Source organism: Phyllopteryx taeniolatus, chromosome 7 (assembly GCF_024500385.1).
Source record: "Phyllopteryx taeniolatus isolate TA_2022b chromosome 7, UOR_Ptae_1.2, whole genome shotgun sequence".
Lineage (NCBI taxonomy): Eukaryota > Metazoa > Chordata > Actinopteri > Syngnathiformes > Syngnathidae > Phyllopteryx > Phyllopteryx taeniolatus.
The window spans coordinates 14,738,375-14,758,935 of NC_084508.1; the positions used below are offsets into that span (position 1 = coordinate 14,738,375).

At 40.4% G+C, this 20,561-nt stretch overlaps 1 protein-coding gene across 2 annotated transcripts in view; it reads right to left on the reverse strand.

Annotated features, from left to right (window-relative positions):
- Positions 1-20,561, reverse strand: part of faf1 (Fas (TNFRSF6) associated factor 1) — a 95,666-nt gene that overhangs the window by 18,556 nt on the left and 56,549 nt on the right. For both annotated transcript variants that reach the window (XM_061779186.1, XM_061779185.1), the window contains 5 exons: positions 15,540-15,694; positions 11,961-12,097; positions 11,763-11,851; positions 3,392-3,472; positions 364-441 (listed from right to left, as the gene is read on the reverse strand). In XM_061779186.1, coding sequence (XP_061635170.1) covers positions 364-441; positions 3,392-3,472; positions 11,763-11,851; positions 11,961-12,097; positions 15,540-15,694 — 540 coding nt within the window. The remainder of the gene's footprint in view (positions 1-363; positions 442-3,391; positions 3,473-11,762; positions 11,852-11,960; positions 12,098-15,539; positions 15,695-20,561) is intronic.

The window sequence follows — 20,561 nt, forward strand, 5'->3', positions numbered from 1 at the left end:
ATATGTTTGCACACAAGCCTGCGAGCAAGCCTCAGTCTTTTGTTAACTTTGGCTTCAATATGGGCTTGTGTGCTGTACGAATGCAAAGCAGCTAAACAGAACAATAACTGTGTGTAAAGTTGGGTGATATCTGTAGGGCGAGGCCTCACTGTAATTAAACTATGGCGTTCTTCACAAAGGGCTGCGTGCCTGATCACCTCAACTCATTGGCAGGCAACAAAACCACAGTCTGATTGAGTCGTTGAGAAATGAGAAACAGACAGCAATCATAAAAAACACCACCATGGCACTAAACATCCTGGATCTGTGACGAGAATGTGACCACAACTAATAATTATGTTAGATGAGCATGATGAAAATAACCTCCTTCTCTTCTTCTTGCTCCTTTCTCATCTGTTCCAATCGAACTTGCTCGGCCTCCACTCGCTCTTGAGCTTCCCTCTGAAAAGGACCCAAAGCAAATTTTATTCCATGGAAATCAAGAAGAGAATCAAAAGATGGCAGAGGTAAAAAAATAATCTGATTTTCAACATTTTTGGCACATTGTACTCAGGTTAAACTGGCCATTCTACCAAGACTCAACGTTTTCCACAGACTTCCATTTTTGGAAAATCATTTCACGTTGCTACTGAATGTGCACACACAAAAATTTAATTATTCTAACAAATTCAGATTCAGAAAATGTTATTCATCCAAATGGGGCAATTTAAGTTTTGAAATGAAACAAATAATTCTAGCAAAGGAGCATTTCAGAGAAAAAAATATCTAATCCATAAGAATTAAACCACAGGTGAATATAACAATCATCAAAATTCTTGTGTTCACTGAGAAAGGGATATAAAGGGCCTATACTCATTTATGTTGAGCACTGAATAGTTTACGGTGGTGTAGAATTGCACTACATCAAAATGCGAAGTGTTTCTAATAACTGGTTACACTAGTTATATGAGGGAAGCAACCTGGATATAAACTACTATTGATAAGAGGCCATATTCTCCCGTTCATGGGTAAATCTTTTTACGCACATGACTTGCGCGCTGTCAAGGTGCTCCAATTCTCCCGTAATGACTTCTAACACACACCCTAGTGTGTACTGGACGAATATGTGTGCAACCGCCCATGAGGCATAACCCGTTCAAGTGTGAGGAAGGCTGCAATTCCTAAAACTGGAGTTTCCCTGAGACGTGATTGCCATAGAAATCCATTCGGAAAATATGTCACACTTTAAATGTGAAATTAACCCCCATAGTGGATACAGAAGGTAGGCGTCGCCAGTGAGACATGAGCACGGCTCATCTAACAGTAGCAACTTTTCTTAAAAAAAAAACAAAAAACAAACATTAACGGAGTACTTCAAACATCTCTAAACAGTCTGGCCTCACATAGTACTCGAGCAACAGCATTACATCCTCCGTGGGCTCATACTCCCTGGCACGTGTGCATCCATTTAAGTTTTCAACATTGAACACTTTTAAAAGGTCTTTTAAGCGACTTGGAGGCTGAAACAGCAGGCTGTTGTTTCATTTAATTTGGTTTTAAAGAGTGTGGATTTTGCTTAGTGAAACTGCTAATTGTTGTATTACGACATCTTAATGTCTTAATCTTAATGTATAATGCACAACCTCAAAGTTGACCTCAAAATTCTGGAAAACCCTTCTACCTATGTATAATGGATTTTTACAATGCATGATTTTGCTCCTACTCATATGATCATAACATTAAGTATTATCTGTATTTTGTTAGGGTTTTTTTTTCCAAATGATTATGTTAAGCACTTTATTTGAACACGTAATACTTTCTTTTTATTTACTTGCTCTTATTTTGATATTCACAGCCCTACTTTTATTTAGTAAATGAGAAAACACACAGTTGTGGTCATATGTTTAATTACTCAGGCAGAATTTGTAAGATGTGTACAATTCTTTAAAGAAAACATGAAGGACAAGGCGAAACACATTCAATTTTATTTTAATGGGATCCAAATTAAACTGTCAATCATTTCAGAAAAGCATTATTAAACAAAACAAAGAAATTAATGATGGTTGTTGTTCAGTCGGCAGCACGGTGGCCGACTCGTTAGAGCGTCAGCCTCACAGTTCTGAGGTGCGGGGTTCAATCCCCGTCCCCGCCTGTGTGGAGTTTGCATGTTCTCCCCGTGCCTGCGTGGGTTTTCTCCGGGGACTCCGGTTTCCTCCCACATCCCAAAAACATGTATTAATTGGAGACTCTAAATTGCCCGTAGGCATGACTGTGAGTGCGAATGGTTGTTTGTTTCTATGTGCCCTGCGATTGGCTGGCAACCAGTTCAGGGTGTACCCCGCCTCCTGCCCGATGACAGCTGGGATAGGCTCCAGCACGCCCGCGACCCTAGTGAGGAGAAGCGGCTCAGAAAATGGATGGATGGATGTTGTTCAGTCATCAGTCATATAAAAAATAAATAATAAAAAAAAAAAAGAATAGTTCACAAATTCTGCCTGGGTATGTAAACTTATGAGCACAACTGTACATATATGCAGTCATACGTACCCCTGTCATATTGGAATGAAAGTGTGGTCTACACCTTTCTCATAACCTCTAAGTGGCGGTGGCATATTGAAATGAAAGTGTACAACTTTTTTTATAACCTCTAGGAGGCGGCATACATTTATAAAATGTGTTTTTTTCATTTCCCCCTATACCTATGTATAATGTGCACTATTGACTGTTTACAAAATTTTGAGGGAAAAAAATGCACACTATACATGAGAAATTGGGGTCGGTGATGTCACACAAAAATATTCCCCCCAAAAAAAGGCCATTATTTACGACACAAAAAACTAAATTTCTCTGGAACCCATCAGCCGAATTTCACAATTCTTGCTGCGTTGTACTCAGGTTGAAGTGGTCGTTACATCCATGCTCAGCAAAACTGTTGGTGAACGTATATAGGGTAGGTGTGCACCGCACCGTCAGCACGAGTCAGCCGCCTGCCGTTGGAGGCGCGGAGTGCAGATGAGGAAACATGCTAAAGTTTTGGCAGATGCACGCTTAGGCAGATAAGACAGGGAATGCCCACACTCCAGGGTTAACTCCACCCGGAGTTCATAAATGGCGAGAAATTGCGCAAATGATAGAAGTGTACGGCAGAATGGGCGCAGTCAGAAAAGTGCGGAGTTGGGCGCCTTTTCTGAGTTAAGCAAAACGGAGTAATATGCCACTATAGACGTGATGTATATCGTTTTGACTGATCTTATAGTCATTATCTTTAAGGCTTTTCTAATTTATTGGATATTGTTAGATTGTCCAGGTGTACCTAATGTTGTAGCAAGTGGATGAACATTTATTGTAGTCTTCCCACACCAGTGTTCTAAGCAGGCCAGTGTCAGTGGATCTATTTTCATAATTTTAATACCTTCTTTCGGTCAGCCTCCAGAGACAGACGGTAGGCCTCGTCCTGTTCTCTCTTCACCATCTCTCTTGCTTCACGCTCGTCCTATGTGGAGTGGTGGAGAATGAAAGAGAATGATAAAGGACACATACGGACAAAACCTCTGAGCCGTGGCAGTGGGTGTGGAACCAGAAAGAACCAAGGCAAAAGAAAGCTCAGCATATCAAGTGTGGTTACGTACAAACACCAGGTATGAAAGAGTAGCAACAGAGGGGAATTCACTGTGACCAGACTGTCTCATTTATCAAACTCTGAACCGCTTTTATGTTTCCTCATCTCTGTTTCACCGTCCCTCTTTTATATTCCCTCCGCTTCTCTCTTCCTGTTTGTACAGAGGGAAGGCGACAGGCAGCCTTTCTCTTGTGTACCTGCTGCGGCTGCAGAGTGAATTTGAAAGACTGAGACTAAATACAAGAGTCTATTGTATTAACAGTGCACAACCATTATTTTTCTGTTTTCTGAGGGCCCACGCTGTGTGCCTGCCCGGATATGGCAAAGGAAGCTTATTGTGATGATTGGAGGGGCACTGAGAAGCTAAGCAGTGGGCAAGCAAAAGGACAGTATGTATTGTTGCTTTGAATCAGCACATGCAAAAGCTACATTTGTGCTCTTGGTGGACGTAATGGACAAATAGTGAAAGGAAACTGTAAAAGAGTGGTAGAAGGGGAAGCATCAGAAGAGGCTACCGTCAATTGAGTGGAGATGACTCACGCAAACAAACCACACAGCTATTCACTGTACGTATTAGTGTTAAGCAAATATTAATGCAACTACACATCTGAAACACCAGAGACGTCTATCTGCTCTAACAGGTGATTTCGAACAACCCTGGAGTCAATTAATTAGTCCTATGGGTACATTAGTGCAGATTGTACATTGAGGGAGAGAAATGAACTCCTATTGTATGCTGGTTTTTGGAAGCATAGTTGTGTACAGCATCTGTTTTAATGTAAGTTAATGTGCCTCCATCATTATTGCTAATCACCATAGCATTATTATTATTGTCACACCTATTGTTACTCACATTTTCTCATCCTTATTTTATCTGTCTCTCTGCCCTCTGTCACTCCTGTCTCTCCATCTCAACCAAACTGAGGCACACATCCGCCACACGCCGGCAAGTCTTGGTGGTTCTATTCAAGATTTCTTCCTCAGACAGGGCTCGAGGTCCCATATGGTGATCCTTTTTCAGTGTGTACGAGTAAAGATTTCATGTGGTCACACTTTTGCGAGTGCATGTTTTAATGCTCCCTTAACACAGTCTCACTATATAAGACATGGTGGTTGAAAGTTGCCATCTTTTTCACTGCATTAGTCAATCTCCTCCACCTGCACGCTCTCCTTTCAGAAGATAGATAGCGCACCATCTTGTTAATATGAACGGCGACCCTCGCATGGCAGAGCAGTTGCGAGCTGGAGCAAGTCGGTGCTTGCGGGGGGTCCCCTCCATCGTCGGGTGAGGAGGTCCCCCTGACAAGGGCGCAGATAGCACTGGGACCCACTCAGATGTATAATGACATCGATCCATCCCCTCCACTTTTTAATCACCTCCTCTTCCTGAAGTTGGATGTCCAACTTGGCAAGGCAGACCAATCTTACAAGCCCAACATGGAACTCATGCTATCTGCTTTTCACGTAAAACACTACCTGTACAGTTGTGTTTTGTTGTATGTTTGTAAGGCTGAGAAGCACTGGGCCGTATGTTTCGCGGGTTTTATAAATTCCGACTCAGTAGAAATTGTACACACCATCACAGCACCACAACATGAAAATAGCTTAGAAGTAGTTATAGCTTTTCTTTTTTTTTTTTTTTTTATAACTTTGAGCCAACACATAATTTTTATTTTACAGCATGCGGCCAGAGGCTAGGTCCTAAAATCAGGTAGCCATGCAGTGCCTGTTGTATTGTCCAGAAAAAAAACAAAAAACAATTACGCTTTTCCCCCCATATTTAAAGTTTTTATGCTGTGCCATAAGGAAATCCTAATACACCTTCTGTTATTTAAAATGTGAAATTCAAACACAGGTTACATAAATATTTGTATTTATGTACGTATGTTTGTATGTATGTATGTATGTATGTATTTATGTTTTTGAACAAATTTGATATACTGTAATTTCTCGTGAATAATGTGCACCATGTATATAATACGCACCACCCAAAGTTGACCTCAAAAGTCTTGAAGACCCTTCTACCTATGTATAATGTATTTTTACAATGCATGATTTTGCTTCATCCCATATGATCAAAACATGAAGTATTATCTGCATTTTGTTAGTTTTTCCAAGAATGATTCTGAAGTTAAGCACTTTATTTGAACATGTAATACTTTCTTTTAATTTACTTGCGCTTATTTTTAAATTCACAGCCCTACTTTTAGTCAGTAAATGAGAAAACACACAGTTGTGCTCATATGTTTGATTCCCCAGGAAGAATTTGTTAGATGGGTAGACTTCGTTAAAGAAAACATGAAGGGCCAGGCGAAACAATGTTATTTTAAAGGGATTCAAATTAAAACTGTCAAGCATTTCAGGAAAGCATTATCATTAAACAAAACATAACCTTGAAGTAATTAATGATGGTTGTTGTTCAGTCATCAGTTGTATTAAAAAAAAAAGTATTTTAAATTCTGCCAGGGTATGTAAACTTAGGAGCACAACACTACATATATGCAGTCATACGTACCTGTCATATTGGAATGAAAGTGTAGGCTATATCTTTTTCATAACCTCTAGGTGTCGGTGGCATATTAGATTGAAAGTGTACACCTTTCTCCTAACCTCGAGGTCACAGGTGTCAAACTCATGGCCTGGGGGCCAGATCCGACCCTTCGCATCATTTCATGTGGCCCACGAAAGCAAATCATATGCGTCGACTTCACGTCTCTTGATAAAATACCAAAACTGCAGATTGAGATATTGCAATCATTTTTTTTTTTTACCAAATCCCCTTTAAATTAAATTGAAAAAAGTATTACTGAAAATTTTTAAAATATTTTTTTACTGACTTCTGATTTCAAAACTAGTTAGCCGTTAATTTGTTGTAACTATGCAATAATATTTGGGGATCATACATTTGTATGGGTTCATAGTAATGTTCAATACCACTTGTTTTCTGACTGATACCAGTACATGTATTCACTCCTAAGTACTCACCGATACCAATACGACTAGTATTTTTGATATATAAAATTAAAATTCACACAATGACAGATAATTGTGAACAAAGATCTTTCTTTCTGACCCGTATAATGATTCACCAATGTGTCTCAAATTGACTTGTGAATCCAGGCCTTTTTATTTGAACACAAAGCTGATATACTAGGAAGCCATGGCTTATTCTGTTGGATGAATGTGGACAGGTGGATAAACAGGTTTATTGTATGTTCTGCCATCTAGAGCATTTAATTGTTCTGCCTGTCATTGTACGCCGCTGGCATAGATAGATGACAAATATATACTTGCCATTAATAAATAATACTTTTTGGACAAATTAAGTGAAATGGAATAATTTCCCGTGTCACCTCTGATGCTCTCTCATGACACGTGCCAAAGCACACTGCCTTAAACGGTTTTATTTATCCTTGCCTCTGCCACCAAAATGCTTGCTCAACAGATGTTCAGTTGGTTTTCTTTGACATTTGAGTATACTTTTGGTTAGGGTATGGAAAGTGCCGCGAGATAACTTTTTGTTTTTCTTGGTCTTATAGTGAAAGAGGAGACTGCCGGAAAGCCAAGGTGGCAAACGTAATGTAGAGGAAACTATTGCAGAAAGTTATTTCTGTCAATTGACGAAAACATTAGGCCAGATGAAAAAATATTTTGGGCGTGGTAGTCCTTCGAAGCAAAAATACTTTTTTGAAGTTTATATTGTTTTACGACGGTTAAAGTAAAAGTAAAATCACAACAGACTGTTGCTTTAAACTTGTTTTTGCTATTTCGCAATATGTTGGCATAACTAATCCATCCTGACCTGATCACAGCAACATCAAACATCTTTGGCATGAACTAGAACAGAGATTAAGGATCCAAGAGCTCTCTCAGGTTCAATATCAGTGACCTCTTAACTCACAATTATTCTTGTGGATGAATGGACAAAAATTCTGCACAAATCTTGTAGCTAGTCTTCCCAGAAGAGTGGAGGATTGGACAACGGCCTGTGATGCAGACAAACGGAGGCCACAAGACTTTGACTTAGTTGGTTGATGAGTAGGTAGATACTAAGATAAAAATGAGACAACCACTGGAATGACTTTCAAGACAGTAAGAACTGCTTAAGATACAAAGTGGCTATCCAGCTGCTCCATTGTGAGGCACTGTCAACATAGAATGTCTGAACTGAGCGGACGTCTGTGTTTGTGGTGTGCCAGTGGGCTTGTGGGAAAATATAGGAAAAATCGGACACTGCAAAAGTCCAAATAATGACCAATACTTGGGACAAGTTTAAGTGAAGATTAGAATTTGAGCAATGTCAAGGTTGACTTCACCCAGTCGGCCATGGAGATGTGAATAGGTCCTGTCAGGAAGAGGATTGACTCAATTCCTGTGGTTATTGGTCCTAATGGATAACCGCACAGCTAAATTAGGCTTTCAAAACCACTCAAAATCTACGCTGTCTTCATGTGACATTTTTACAAGCTATTTCCTTCAGGCAGGCTGCACCTGGGTTATTATCCAACGTAAATACCTTCTCAGAACAACTTTATTACTATACATGCTGATTGGTGGTTTCTTAACTGTCTGAAGGAGCTAACACCAGTTGATTAATTTAATATAAGCAGGGCATAAAAACACCAGCATAAAACTGTTTTGTGCAGTTCATTACATAAATAAGAGACATATAAATTATAAGCATAGATCACATACTTTGGATGGATTGACCAAGCATGGGAAAAATGGGAAAATGTAGCAGAGGACAATGTCGGATTAATGTAAGTTTATTAGTCTCACAATAAAGGGACAAATGAAGTAACTATTCAGTAAGCTATTTGATTATATAGTGCCGTGAAAAACTATTGGCCCCCTTCTCAAATTCTTATATTTTTGTATAGTTTCCCCACTTTAATATTTAAGATCATCAAACAATTTGATTTTAAATGGTGATTTCATTTATTAAGGAAAAAAAAACTCCTCAAAGTTACCTGGCCCTGTGTGAAAAAGTAATTACCCCCTTTGTTAAATAATGAATTAATTGTGGCTAATCACAACTTTTGGGGGCCATTATTATATTGACCAAAAAGTGTGGGAATTAGTTTTTCCTTGATTTGTACATAACAGACAGTTGACTGTTGATGCTTTTAATACACCAGTATGAGAAAATCTCATTCATAGACATAAGGTTGCAAAGTTTAATTATTTTAAGTTTTGTTATCGATAGTATGGAACCTACATGAATAGAAGTCTAATCAGACACATTTACATTAATTACTTTGTCACGTTGTATTGATCAACTGAAGTGTGACTAAAATGGAAAATCCAAAAATGACGCCAAAGCATTGTTGCAAAAAAGATTACATGAAAAATAACTGTCACTCAATAAGTCATTCTTTGCGTGCGACCAAAGTCACTCTTTATTTGCGGTTTCCATAACTGACATGCAATGGATTTTAAATTAGCATTGTTGCTTAGTGACTAATTGTTAAACATAGAGTGACACCTGTCATTTATAGATACTGTAGTCAGAATAGAAGCAAACTGGCAAGTGTGGGAAACTATCCCTAAATTTGAACTTAAACGGGAATGAGGTGAAACAATGTTTGTGTATCATTTCAGGTAATAATGCCTTGCGCTCTTGCTCAAGTGTGTTGCGGGCAGCCGTGGCCCAATGGTTAAGATCATCGCCTGCCACCGTGGGGGACCTAGGTTCAAAACCCCGACTGGACCATCCGCCAACATCCCCCGGACTCACGGCTGTGGTGTCCTTGAGCAAGACACTGATACCCCGAAATGCTCCCCGGGCGCTTCAGCTGCCCCCTGCTCCAGTGTGTTCCACTAACATGTGTATGTGTTCACTGTGATGGGTTAAATGCAGAGAACAAATTTCGTGTGCATGCATGCATGTTCATGACAATAAAAGATGATTCTTCTTCTTCTTCTATTCAGCTACCTGGCACAACACGGATAAAGCAACACACTTCCTTAAACTTCATTTGTTCCTAATGAGGCGGCACGGTGGACGACTGGTTAGAGCGTCAGCCTCACAGTTCTGAGAATCGGGGTTCAATCCCCGGCCCCGCCTGTTTGCATGTTCTCCCCGTGCCTGCGTGGCTTTTCTCCGGGCACTCCGGTTTCCTCCCACATCCCAAAAACATGCATTAATTGGAGACTCTAAATTGCCCGTAGGCGTGACTGTGAGTGTGAATGGTTGTTTGTTTGTATGTGCCCTGCGATTGGCTGGCAACCAGTTCAGGGTGTACCCCGCCTCCTGCCCGATGACAGCTGGGATAGGCTCCAGCACGCCTGCGACCCTAGTGAGGAGAAGCGGCTCAGAAAATGAATGGATGGATGGATGTTCCTAATGAATGTGTACAGAGTGCCAAACCAGACATTTTGGACTTTGTGAATAGAACAAACTGTAGTGTAGTAAAAAGGAATACTGCATGAAGTTGATCCCCTCTTTGCTGCAATAACTTTCTACTATTTTGTCTGTGTACGCGGGAAGTTTCGTCCATTTGCCCAGTAGACCATTTGTTTGTTCAAAGGTCAATGATGTTACAATCTCTGCTCTAGTTGTGGTCCGGCATCCATGCCCCTCCCTTTGGGACTGGTCGGGGCGCTTTGGTTAGATTGGGGACCGCCCTGGGCCCTGGGAAGTGGGTGACGTGTGCCTCTCTGGTTTGGCCACCCCTTGCGGGTGGAGGGGCCCGGGCCCACCCATCCTCAATTTGCCGGCTCAGTAACATCATACACCAGTTGACTAACATGCATGTGATATGGTGTTCATTCACTAATAAGTTCGATAAGACAAAGGAGGCTTTAACGATGTGTAGCATCTGACGCGCTCCCTCCCGAGTCCCGCTCCGAGCCTCAGCCTACAACGCGCGAAACTTCAGTGAAGTCAACTCTCAGTCCATTGGGTGAGTGCCAACATTGAGACAGCTAACAAGGTAAACAGTTGGTTGCGCTTTCACACTGATGGTTTTTAGCGTTTATTTTAGTCTTCAAACCAACGTAAGAGCAGAGGACAAAAAAAAAAAAGCTCAACATTGAGCTAAAACTTCACTGTAGAAACTTTACATCACAATGAATTGGGACAAAATTCACATAACTGTTGTCTCACAGTATCACAAACACTAACCTTGTGCCTCATCAGTGGGTAAGGAAAGGAATCAACATTTTATAGCATTTGGTTCCATCCATTTAAAAAAAGAAAAAAGAAATCATCGGTGCTGGTACTTTTCGTGCCAACAATATGCTGAGTTGCGCTACGTACCCTTCAAATTAAAAAGCTACAAGCTTAAAACAGGAAGTCAAGTTAAAACTTGCACATATAAACCATTTGAAGTGATAAAACAGTCCCAAAGAAACAATTTCAACAATGCTATTTTAAAATTTTAGCTGAAACATTAATTAATGAATATTAAGTAAATTGGGTTAGTTCCACACACATTGCCATTTAGTTCATAGGTTTGATATTGATAGTCAAATATTCATTTTAGTCTATGATGTAGGCTGCAAAAAAATTGGATAGTCATAATTTGGACACCCTTTATTTAAACCATGCAAACCTTTTTGACCCAGCCCCCTAAAAGAATCCGAATCGAGAATCGTTTGGAACCGGAATCAAAATAAGAAAACGGACTTGGGACAGGAATCGCTCAAATTCAAATGATGCCCAGACCTACGCGTCAGTAGCACTTGCTCATTTGCCACATCCTATCCTGCCCTGCCCTTTTCTGTCCTCTCTCATCTTCTCTCTTTGTTAGTTATTGTATGTTCTCACCGGGTGTCACCCCCCATCCACAAATAAGAAAACGATTTGACTGTTGTAACGTTACTTGTGCTCAAATATCTAGACTGACTGACTAACTATTGTTCTGCTGTGGTTCGCAACCCTATTTCCATTGTCCACTCTGTCCCTCTGTCTGTCTCCGAACACCCCTTTTCTGTCTGGCTGCATTTTCAATAAAGAGCAGAATAATTAAAAAATAACAAATATGCAGAGGGAGTATTTCAAACTCCCCTGTTGCACAGCAACTGTTCCAGCACAAAAGGCATACAGATTCACTATTCTGCAAGGCCATGCAGCTGAACAGGACAGGTTGAAAAAAATAATATGCTGTTTCACTCATCAACATCCAAAGAAGCCACAGGTTTCCAGAGCACACTCCCTTACCTCATCTTTAATGTCCTCTTGTTGCTGTGCTGTGAAGATTTCCATTGCTCCCATTAACCTCATCATTAGCTCATCCACTGTCTTATTTCCTGAGAGTTAAAGTGCAGCCACGAACGGACGTGAAGAATTTTTAAGAACTTTTCTTGCAATAGAAAGAGTGCATTAGTTCAATGCATACAAAATTGTTACAAAATTTACCTTGAATAACATTTAGAACTTCATTGGAGGTACGTTTTCCCATGACTATAAGAAGCAGAGGAAACTGGTCTGTCTTGTATGTCCGTATAGTCTGTGTCACCACACTGCCAAAATGTCTTGTGCAAATGGTAAGTAGCCTGAAAGACACAAAACAAACGAGTCAATACATTGTTCACGTTACTTGCGATCATTTGTTCTCACAATCAACACAATGATATATTATGTAAATATTATATAAACAAAAGTTACCAGTATAAACAAACACAAAAAATATGTGATTATGCTCAGTTCAGCTTTCTGACTCCACATAATAGAGAAATGCATAAAATTGGTGGCATTAAGAACTTTAAAATCAATTCTGCTTTTTCTTATTCCATCAGAGTGACATGCTACCTCAATTGGGTGAATTAGTATGCCTCGCCAGACTCCCAGAATTGATAGGGTAAGAGAGGATTTCTTATTCCATTACAAAGAGGGAAGTTTTTAAATTAACATTTCAAGCAGGGAAAAGGGTAGCAGGCAGCCCGAGCCCACCGAGCTCCCTCTAAATGTCATAATATTAATGAATTGCTATAGACTGAATGCAAATATAGATTACTTATTTCCTCCTGCCTTTTAATAAGATCTACTTTAATAACTGGCTGGTAAAATAGAGGGATGTAATGGGATGGAAGGCGAGACAATGGGTCAGAATAGGGTGATGAAGTTGAAGGATGCCGTCTGAGAATGCTGCAGCACATGAAAACACAGTCAAACCAAAGAGTTACTTGCAGGATTGTTAAATAGTGCTACACCACGAGCAGTAGTAGTCATGCACCCACGCATCGTGTAAATATGGTTGTAGACTAATTAGATTTGGTTTTTTTTAACTATTTCATTACATATATATTAGGGAAAAAAACATTTGTTCACTTGAAACAAACTTCAACTAAAAGGAGCAGAGGGAAGAATAAATTTATATTTTCTGCCCCTTTTTACAGAAAAACACACTTTAGGATCGCTAAATAAATGAGTCTTTAAAATGATTTTCAACCTATTTTGCCGATCACCGTTTAAATTAATCCAGTCATAATTATTTAATACATTTGTTTTAATAAGCTTTGTAAATATATTATTGGTGAAAAAAGGGAAACAGTACAAAAACTGGACACAAGTAACTCCTTTTTTAACATTTTGATAACTAGAGGATGGGGTATAATTGCTGAACTCTGATTGACCTGCATTTGGCGATGAAGAAGTTGGGTACCCTAAATCCTACTGATCATTTTGCCCTGACACTTATCCATGTATAGACCATAGCCCGGGCAGATCATAACAATAGCCTGTGGAGAAACTTTAACCTGTAATGAAAGACCAGTGAACAATAGACACTAACTTGAAGGGTAATTCAATCTAAAATCCCCCATCAAACACAAGCAAACCTGCTTTAGTCAGCCATCTAAAAGTCAAGATATTGAAAAATCTTTATCAAAACGTGTAAGGGTACACCCAGAGGAAGTGAAAATGGAGGAAAATAAAGTTTGTCTTCTCTTTTGCAGCTATAATTTCTGCACGGTTTCAGGGTGTGATTTTGTTGTTGTATTTTAGACGCGGCTGAGGTCAAGGATTTCTAGTTCTTCCACACATAGCACACCCAACCACGCTGTCGATCACTGGGGCACAGTCATGCTGAAGCAGAAAAGAGCCTGAAACTGAAAAACAGAATTGTACAAAATGTCTAGGTAAGAATAAAGAGCTAGCCAAACTATTGATTCATGAATTAAATTATTAGGATGTGTGTCTTATACGGCTCCAAATAGTGTATTACTGAGGACATTAGGAAGTCAATCTACCTCAAAGCTCATGTGAACGCTTTAGCACAGTTTCATTGAGACACAATGACATAATGAAGAACGTAGCAGAGACTGCACCAGAGCCATGGCTTTTGAAAAGCTTCAGGGCAGGAGAAACCTCAACACGAATGGGAGTTTAAGCTATTGAAAAATATGATTGGCAACTTCCAATTTGTCACACATCTCCACCTCTAGCTGAACATCCAGACAACTAAAATAGTTAATGTTTCTCTGCATTGTCACCTTGCATTTCTTGCCATCAACTTGATGACTGACGATTTGAGGAGACAAGCTATGTGCTTCACTGAACAGTTGATGACTCAGGCAACTAACTCCAGTAGTAGGTAGCACTGCAGGGAATATTTCTGACAACCACTTGTACTAGAATTGGTATGGTCACTGGATGCTCCGACAGCTCACCGTGTCATAAGCACAGTGTTTCTGAATGCACCCATTCCGGACATGTTTTGATTTGAAAAAGACAAGTTTATTCTCCGTCTAGACAAGTTAGGCATTCAGGTCGTGGGATGTCAAGAGGAGAAGTCAAGCAAGAGGATGATGAGTTGTGTTTATGAAGCTCCCGAAAGAACATAGCAATACACTGCCAAGCTGCCAAACAAATCTTGCGAGTGACTCGCTGTGGCGACCCCTGACGGGACAAGCCAAAACTCAAAACAAAAACAATGAGAGTTAAACAATTAATTCATATAGTAGTGAATGTTCTAGTTGTCATTTTCAGGTACACAAGACTAGCTTAAACTTTCCATTTAGCACAATCTCCTGTTAGAAGAATTGGAAGGAAAATACTACAGGGGAACAATAGCATGAAGTAATATATTTGGGGCAGCACTGCAAGCTACACTAATAGGAATTTTATCATGTTGATCCAGTTGTAAGTGTCAATATTTGCCAGGACACTACAGTACAATATATCAGATTTTTTTCCCATGGGCGAAAATTACACTGGCATCCAATCGGCGAAACTGCACTCATGTATAATTAATCTTATAAATGGGCAGCTTGAGAGAATACAAAGTGAAGCAAAAAACGCATTCCAGTATCAGCAGGTTTGTCACATGCGCACACACATACATACACAGCGTAACTGTGTGATTGATGCCAATCAACAGTCACTCTGGATCAACCAGGGAGCGTGAGAATGCCGAGACGCTGTGTTTGTGAGAGTGACCGAGACTGCATTTGTGCATGCATGCGTTAGCAGCAAAGCTGTGACTCGCTGCGTGTCATGAAAAGCTCCAGATGTTGCCTGCCTTTAATGTGCAATAAAAAGGCTCAGCTGGGGCAAAAAGCAAAGGAGGCAATTGAAGAGAATGGAGAGCAGAATGAAGGAAGGAGGGCATTTCCTTAAAAGAAATAATGGAGGGATGAGGTCAGGGTGAGAGTCTTTCTTAAACGGCTCCTACCAGAGGGGAGACTTAACTCGGGGTTCTGGTGAGTGGGAAAACACTTGGGTAAGTTGGATATTCTAAATGAAAATTAGTAAAGCGCGGAAAAAAATGCCGTTACACCTGCATCTCCTTCTGGATGATATATCAGGTACTGAATAAATAATGTTTGGAAAAGGTGGTCCTTGGCTGTAAAAATGTGACATGTTAAAATATTTCATCTATTAAAATGCATTAAAGCCATTATCCTGAACATGACAGCATTACATCACCCAGCAGCAAATGAACGGCAGACGAAGATGAGAAAACAATCAAACATTAGTTGTTGTTGACTTTGCTACCTGGCTTTGTTGGGTTCTTTAGTAACGTCCCAAGCCCATGTAATGAAGTTCTGGCTCAGGTAGGAGACAATGGAGTCGGCACACATCATTTGGGAACAGAAGACATTGCTGAGGACACTGTCGTCGTTGTGGAGGTAGATAGCCAGCAGCTTTCTCTGCAGAGGAGACACAATTTATTGAAGATTTAAAATTATTGTCATATGTATTGATCAGTAGTAAAATCTGAGTGGTATAACCATAAATTGGCCAGTAGGTGAAGAGACTGCATGATTTCTATAGGCAAAGGAAAGGCCACAACTGGTAAATACAACGCACAATCAAGTGGAGAGTGGTGTAAATAAATCCTCTCTCGGAGGCATCACAGATATGAAGAAAACAAAACAGACAGACCACTCTTATTTATTTTACACCAAATGCCAACAGCCTACTCAGGTTAGTAGCGGCAAGGGCAGACAATATTGACGAAGCTCCAAATCCAAAGATATTGACACCATGGTATATGCCCAGCATTCTCCCTGCTGACTATCTAATTAAAAAACAAACACAACCACAAGCATAAAAGGTTCCAAAGGACAATGTTGGAAATAATGCTCTCTAAATGACATGTCACATCTCTTGCAATGAAAAGAACAAACAGAAAAACGCTTGGATATTTTTTTGGTGACAGGGAGAGTCAGAAGGTCAGTTTCTCAGGAGTAGTAATCTAGGCTACGTACAACAAAAAGCAAAAAAAAATTAGACTGGGTGTTAAATGTGACGGAGAGTGAAAGACCAAGTTGTGCTATACTGTGGCCTGTGTAGAATAGAAATGGGAGAGCACTGCTGTGTTTGCTCAACGATTAGAGCTTTAGAATAATCTCCAGGGCTCCTAGAGAGAGGGAGCTGGGGACTCATTCATCAGGCCGATTCAACGGCCTGAAAAGATTAAACACTCATGCTGAGAAGACAAGCAAATTCAGTCTTGAAAGAGGAATGAGTGAGAGGGGAGGGTGGGGTTTTACAACATGAAGAAAAAAAAACAACAACAACCCGATACATGTCATCCCGACACGCACAAAACCAAACTCTGCTGCACCCACCGGCGAAGTACTAACATTCACACACATGCATGCTCAATTAGTGCAAGTGTAAAGACTAATCAAAGTGGCCATTTGGGCCAACTGAACACCTTCATCTCGGTTAAACTGTCCGTACCCCTCTGTTCTCCTGCCGCTTTCAAGTTGGATCTTTTGTATTGCCTGTCTTAGCGGGGAGGAGCAAATCCCTGTTCAGCTAAATTACTAGGTCCAACCTGAGTTAGACAGTGACCCCATAGCCTTTCTTCACACCTGGTCACCTAAATCTGAGCTTGCTTTGTGTGTGTGTGTGTGTGTGCATGCTGTCCACAAGTATAACCTATCGTATTGATGTTTCGTTTTCGCTGGAATGATAGAAGTTTCGAGTTAGGCATATTTGGCACAAAGTTTATTATGTATTAAAATGCCTACATATGAAAAAAAATATATATGCGGCGCGGTGACCGACTGGTTAGAGCGCCAGCCTCACAGTTCTGAGGACCAGGGTTCAATCCCCGGCCTCACCTGTGTGGAGTTTGCATGTTCTCCCCGTGCCTGCGTGGGTTTTCTCCCACATCCCAAAAACATGCATTAATTGGAGACTCTAAATTGCCCGTAGGTGTGACTGTGAGTGGGAATGGTTGTTTGTTTGTATGTGCCCTGCGATTGGCTGGCAACCAGTTCAGGGTGTACCCCGCCTCCTGCCCGATGACAGCTGGGATAGGCTCCAGCACGCCCGCGACCCTAGTGAGGAGAAGCGGCTCAGAAAATGGATGGATGGATATATATATATATATATATATATATATATATTAGACTTTACACGGATTTTATCGGGCTGATCGGTATCGGCCGATATTTAGCACTTTCTGCTGATCGGCTTTAATGTCATAATTCGCCAATCTGATCAATGACGTCATTGATTGGCTCCGTAAAAGACATTTACTCTGCGTCGTCGCGTGCACAGTATATTTGAATAAAAAAACTAGTTTATTTTTAGCCTTGTCGCGTGTCTTTTGACATAGTACTGTAAATATCTGACGGCCAATGAAGTTATTTATTTAAAAAAAAAAAAGAAAAGAAAAAGGAAAAAAAAATAAATAAAAGTCAGCGGTGTGGGACAGACAACACGTCGGAGACAGGCAACACGTAATGCCCGGATCAGAATACAAGACAAATTTGCTCTTTCACAATTGCACTGTCAGACTACTGCAATAAAATCTTGTATTCCGATACCACCGCATTCCGTTTTTTACGATCATTGGGCTTTATCTTGTCAACTCAAATGCGACCGGATACACTCGTTACCCCGGCGACGACTTTGTATGATAAGGACAAAATGGGGAAAAACGTGTGTTGGTGGTCACCGGTGCTCAGGACAGGAGAGGACGTTCGTTTAAGGCTTGCTTGAGGTATGGTCACGTAGTTTTAATACGATACGGCTCACAAGCAGGCAATAAAATGTTATGTAGCCTAGCAAGCTAGTGGTACTACGAACGGTTGGACATAAACATGCCGCTGTTCTGTCGAATCATGCTCTAAAGTTTCGGTGTGGTGAAGTAATTTAATTAAAAATATAGTAATTTAATTACAGTAAGTTAGCACCCATTATTTCTGTCATGTAATGTTGGTTTGACCTGACTGTTTAGAATACATGATCTGACTAGAGCAGTGATTTCCAAACTTTATGGAGCCAAGGAACACATTTTACAATTGAAAAATCTCACGGCACATCAACAAACAAAAATGTCACAAAAAGTGGATACATTAATTACTGTATTTACTTCCTCCCATCTAATAGAAGAGCATTCATTTGTTCTGTCTGTCACTATGCCTCACTGGCATAAATAGAGGAACAAAGATACATTATTTATTATAATTATAATTTTAAGTATAAACAGTAAATGAACAGGTCATGCGGCACGGTGAATGACTGGTTAGACCGTCTGCCTCACAGTTCTGAGGACCGGGGTTCAAATCCCGGCCCCGCCTGTGTGGAGTTTGCATGTTCTCCCTCTGCCTGCGTGGGTTTTCTCCAGGCACACCGGTTTCCTCCCAAATCCCAAAAACATGCATGGTAGGTTAATTGATAACTCTAAATTGTTCGTAGGTGTGAATGTGAGTGAGACTGGTTGTTTGTTTGTATGTACCCTGCGATTAGGTGGCTACCAGTTCAGGGTGTACCCTGCCTCCTGCCAGATGATAGCTGGGATAGGCTCCAGCACACCCACGACCCTTAGTGAGGAGAAGCGGCTCAGAAAATGGATGGATGGATGAACAGGTCATAAAATACACACATTCCTCCATCTTGTGATCGGATCGGTCGTATCGTTTTTTTAAACTCGCTGATCGGTCCCAAAAATCCTGATCTTGTAAAGCCTAATATAGATATATAATTACATTTTGCGTTTTATTGATTTGGTGTTTGTCTAGTACCAAAACAATAAACTAGAACTAGGGCTACACAATATATCGTTTGAGCGTTGTCATCGCGATGCGATATGTGTGTGCGCAAAAGTCACATCGCAGAGTCCTGCAATGTTGGTTTATTGATATCCCGTGAATCAACTTTAATATTAAATAGTGACCAGTAGATGGACCTGGTTGGACATGCTAATAAGATTTGCACAGATATGACGGTAAATTACCCTTTAAACAACACACACGGAGGAGCCCAGTGTTAAAAACAGGTGCATTGCAACACCGTAACTTCACATAAATTACGCTCTCGAGTATAATGCCCACCCTGAAAATCAATCCCAAAAATCATGAAAATTCTTCTTCGTATGTAGAATGCACAACCATGATTTTCTATCCATATATGCAATAAATGTTAATGGTGATCCTTTCCTAATATGTTTTTCTAATCAATTCTGGTCACCAATATTATTAATACTAAGGTTTACTTGATTTTAAATAGTGTATTTTATACTGTGGCGCATCCACTGTGGCTTTACGGAGGTATTTTGCATCTCCCACATGGCCATTAGCACGTCAGCCTGTTTGCACAATGTAGTGAAAGCTTATGCCCGGATAACACATTCACTCCAGGTATCAGCTAATAAAAAAAAAAAATAGTTAAGACACAACAAAAGCTGCAGAGGGGGATAAACACACATAAGCTCTATTAACATTTGTATTATTAAAACTATTTATGGGATTAGGGAACTAACTGACATATAGAATTTTAACAACGGTGCGAGGCATGCTGGGAAATCCTCTGCTAGCAAGCTGCCATTTTTTAAAGATGGCATCATCATTGACCTCATCGTCATGGCGGCATCTATAATATATTACAGGTTATATAAAGAAATCCATCCATCCATCCATCCATTGTTTGTACCACTTTATCCTCACAAGGATCGCGGGTGTGCTGGAGCCTATCCCAGCTATCTTCGGGTGAGAGGCGGGGTACACCCTGAACTGGTCGGCAGGCAATCGCAGGGCACATATAAATAAACGACCATTTGCGCGCACATTCACGCCTATGGGCAATTTAGAGTCTTCAATCAACCTACCATGCATGTTTTTGGGATGTGGGAGGAAACCGCTGACGCAGACACGGGGAGAACATGCAAACGCCACAAAGGCGGGGCCGGGATTTGAACCCTGGTCCTCAGAACTGGGAGACAGATGTGCTAACCAGTCGCCCACCGTGCCGCCATAAAGAAATCCCTTTGTTAAATTTAATACCGCAACCAACCAGACATTGCGTTGCTGTATATTATATAAATGTACAAACTAATGAACAGTACAACTAAATTTAAAAGGGAATGACCAACGAATTATACCGACATCATTAGTGAAATACGAACGACAATGACTAAACCAAATAAAACAAACCTAATGCGAAGACAACACGTACAGGAAAGCATAATTAAAATCTCTGTCACACCACCAGATGCTAGCACTGACATTGTCACACGTGTGAAAGTGTGTACAGTTGCAGCAATACACCACTCTGCTG